General features: G+C 57.1%; 1 protein-coding gene across 2 annotated transcripts; it reads left to right on the forward strand.

Annotated features, from left to right (window-relative positions):
- The first annotated feature begins 6 nt into the window (after positions 1–6).
- Positions 7–2,275, forward strand: MED20 (mediator complex subunit 20). 2 transcript variants are annotated; one of them, XM_018079652.2, is made up of 4 exons: positions 7–52; positions 919–1,172; positions 1,620–1,831; positions 1,968–2,275. In XM_018079652.2, the coding sequence occupies exons 2-4, from the start codon at positions 936–938 to the stop codon at positions 2,215–2,217; spliced, it is 699 nt and encodes a 232-aa protein (XP_017935141.1). In that variant the 5' UTR covers positions 7–52; positions 919–935; the 3' UTR covers positions 2,218–2,275. The 2 variants fall into 2 exon arrangements, with proteins under 2 accessions (XP_017935141.1, XP_008932605.2); XM_008934357.3 differs by having other exon boundaries at positions 1,620–2,086.
- Positions 2,276–2,589: the final 314 nt, after the last annotated feature.

Consider the following 2,589-nt stretch of genomic DNA (forward strand, 5'->3'; position numbering starts at 1 on the left):
TTCGGCGTGGACTGCGAGACCTACCACACGGCCGGGGCCATCGGCACCCAGGGTGAGCCCCGGCACGGCCCCGGCGGGGCGCGGGGGGCTCCGCCGGGCTTCTCACCTCCTTCCCCCGCTTTTGGGTTTTTTCCCCATTTCCCTTTCCCTCTTCCCCTTTTCCTTCCCTTCCTTTTCGTCCTTTCTCTTCTCTCCTTACCTTCCTTCTCCTTCCCTGCCTTCCCTGGAGGTGTTTAAGAGGCACTGGGTGATGTGTTCGCTGGGTGATGTGGTTCAATGGTTTAGAGGTTACAGTGGCAGTGTGGGGCTGGTGGTTGGACTTGAAGATGTTGAAGGTCTCCTCCAACTTTGACGATTCTGTGATTCCACTGTTCCTTTTCCTTCCTTTCCCCTTTTCCCTTCTCCTTCCTTCCCCCTGGACTCCCAGGTCCTTTCCAGACCCTGCTGTGACAGTCAGAGGTGGCTCAGTGGCCCTGAGCCCGTGCAGCCCCAGGCTCTGCTCAGCCAGTGTTCCTGAACAGAGCAGTTTGGAGCTTCCAGAGCAGCTTTTTCCTACTCTTTCTGCAGCTGGAACTTGTACATCTCCATGGAGGAGAGGCTGAGCCCAGGCTCCCTCTGTGCCCGTGGGCAGGGGGTGCCCAGCCAGGGATGGGGGGGCTGGGTGCTCTTGGCTGATCCCCCCCAGACTCCAGAGTCGTGCTGGTGTTGTCCTGGGGCACCAGAACATTTAGTTTTCCCAGTAAACCTTCAGAATGAAATCCCATCTATTCCCTGAATGGCTGGATAACATAACATCCGTGTGGGGATGCAGAGTTAAAGCACCAGGGGGGACACAGGGAGGACCAGGTGGTGCTGTCAGGCGGGTACAAGCACAGGAGTGCTGGTTTCCCAGCCCGGATCCCCTGGCTGTCGTTGCAGGGCAGACAGGGAAGCTGATGTACGTGATGCACAACTCCGAGTACCCCCTGAGCTGCTTCGCCCTCTTCGAGAACGGGCCCTGCCTCGTGGCCGACGCCAACTTCGACACCCTCATGGTGAAGCTCAAGGGCTTCTTCCAGAACGCCAAGGCCAACAAGATCGAGAGCCGCGGCACCCGCTACCAGTACTGCGACTTCCTGGTGAAACTGGGCACCGTCACCATGGGGCCCAGCGCCAGGGGCATATCCGTGGAGGTGAGGGGCCTCTGGGAAGGGTGGGAAATACAAGGACACGCAGGGAAATTCCATGAGGGAGGACGGAGGAGGAGGGTTTAGGGGTGACCGAATTGTGGCTGTCCAGTGAGCTGAAGGGAGCTGAAAAGGAGGATGGAGAGACGCTATTTTACAAGGTCCTGGAGGGGCAGGACAAGGGGGAATGGCTTCACACTGACAGAGGGCAGGCTTAGATGGGATATTGGGAAGGAATTCTTGGCTGGGAGGGTGGAGAGGCCCTGGCACGGGTTGCCCAGAGAAGCTGTGGATGCCCCAACCCTGGGGCAAGGCTAGGTTGGATGGGGTTACCCCTCCGTGTTACATGCTAAACATTCTGGGATGTTTTCATGGAAAGCACACCCTGCAGCGAGGCAGGGAGCAGGGCACTGCCCCTCCTGCCAGCTCCAGGGCTGTGGGCTGTGTTCCCAGGTGGAATACTGCCCCTGTGTGATCGCCAACGACTGCTGGAACCTGCTCATGGAGTTCATGCAGAGCTTCATGGGCAGCCACACGCCCGGGATCCCGTCGGTGTTCGGGGCCAAGCACGACAGCGTGTACAGCCCCGGGGACACCATGGTGCAGTACATGGAGCTCTTCAACAAGATCCGCAAGCAGCAGCAGGTGCCCGTGGCTGGGATCAGGTGAGAGGATTCCCTGGAGCTCCTCCTGGGAGTACATCCTCCTTGCTGCCTGCCCAGCAGGATCGGGAGTCCCTCTGAAACGCGGCATGGGACGGGTTTTTTTCCTTCTGCATCTCCTTCCCCTGGTTCAAAGCAGAGTTTTCCAGTGCTGTGTGTGTTTCTGGTTGTTCTCCGTGGTTTGGAGCGTGTCTGGGATTAGATCCATGGTTCTGCGGATTGGATCCGTGGTTCTGTGGTTCTTTGGGCAGTGCTTCGTGCAGGGAATCAGTGTCCATCAGCAGGAAACTGCAGGAAAAGGAGAAATTCCAGCCAAACGCAAGGGCAGAGCTTCTGTGACTGCAAACAGCTGCGGAACAGAGCTTTTAATTTTTTACTTCTTTTTTTAATATCCACATAAAGGTGTCTTCTTGTATTCCACCCCAATAAACCTGTATTTTTGGAGAAGTCTCTGCCGCGTTCTACTTCCAATTACCCCCCTGACGTCAGTGGGTTTCCACGGGGGAGAGGATGAGGAGGACTTAGTCATTCATGTCTCAGCAAAGCCTATTGGTCTCCATTCTGGGATCTGCTGCCTCATGTTACTGTGGGGCTTTTTTACTTTATTGATGGACAAAATTACTCTTTTGAGGTCCCCATCACCTCAGAGACCCTGTGGGGTTCCCCCCCATCACCTCAGAGCCCCCACGGCCCCCCATCACTTCAGGGTCCCCCATCACCTCGAGCCCACCCTGTCACCTCAGGGACCCCGCGAGGTGCCT

This window comes from Manacus vitellinus, unplaced genomic scaffold, assembly GCF_001715985.3.
Source record: "Manacus vitellinus isolate BGI_N305 unplaced genomic scaffold, ASM171598v3 scaffold_47_pilon, whole genome shotgun sequence".
Taxonomy (NCBI): Eukaryota; Metazoa; Chordata; class Aves; order Passeriformes; family Pipridae; genus Manacus; species Manacus vitellinus.

Coding starts and splice junctions, on each gene's coding strand:
- MED20 (XM_018079652.2), top strand. CDS start 936: ATGTACGTGATGCACAACTCCGAGTACCCCCTGAGCTGCTTCGCCCTC. Junction 1,173..1,619: donor CCAGGGGCATATCCGTGGAG/GTGAGGGGCCTC, acceptor CTGTGTTCCCAG/GTGGAATACTGCCCCTGTGT. Junction 1,832..1,967: donor GTGCCCGTGGCTGGGATCAG/GTGAGAGGATTC, acceptor GGTTCAAAGCAG/AGTTTTCCAGTGCTGTGTGT.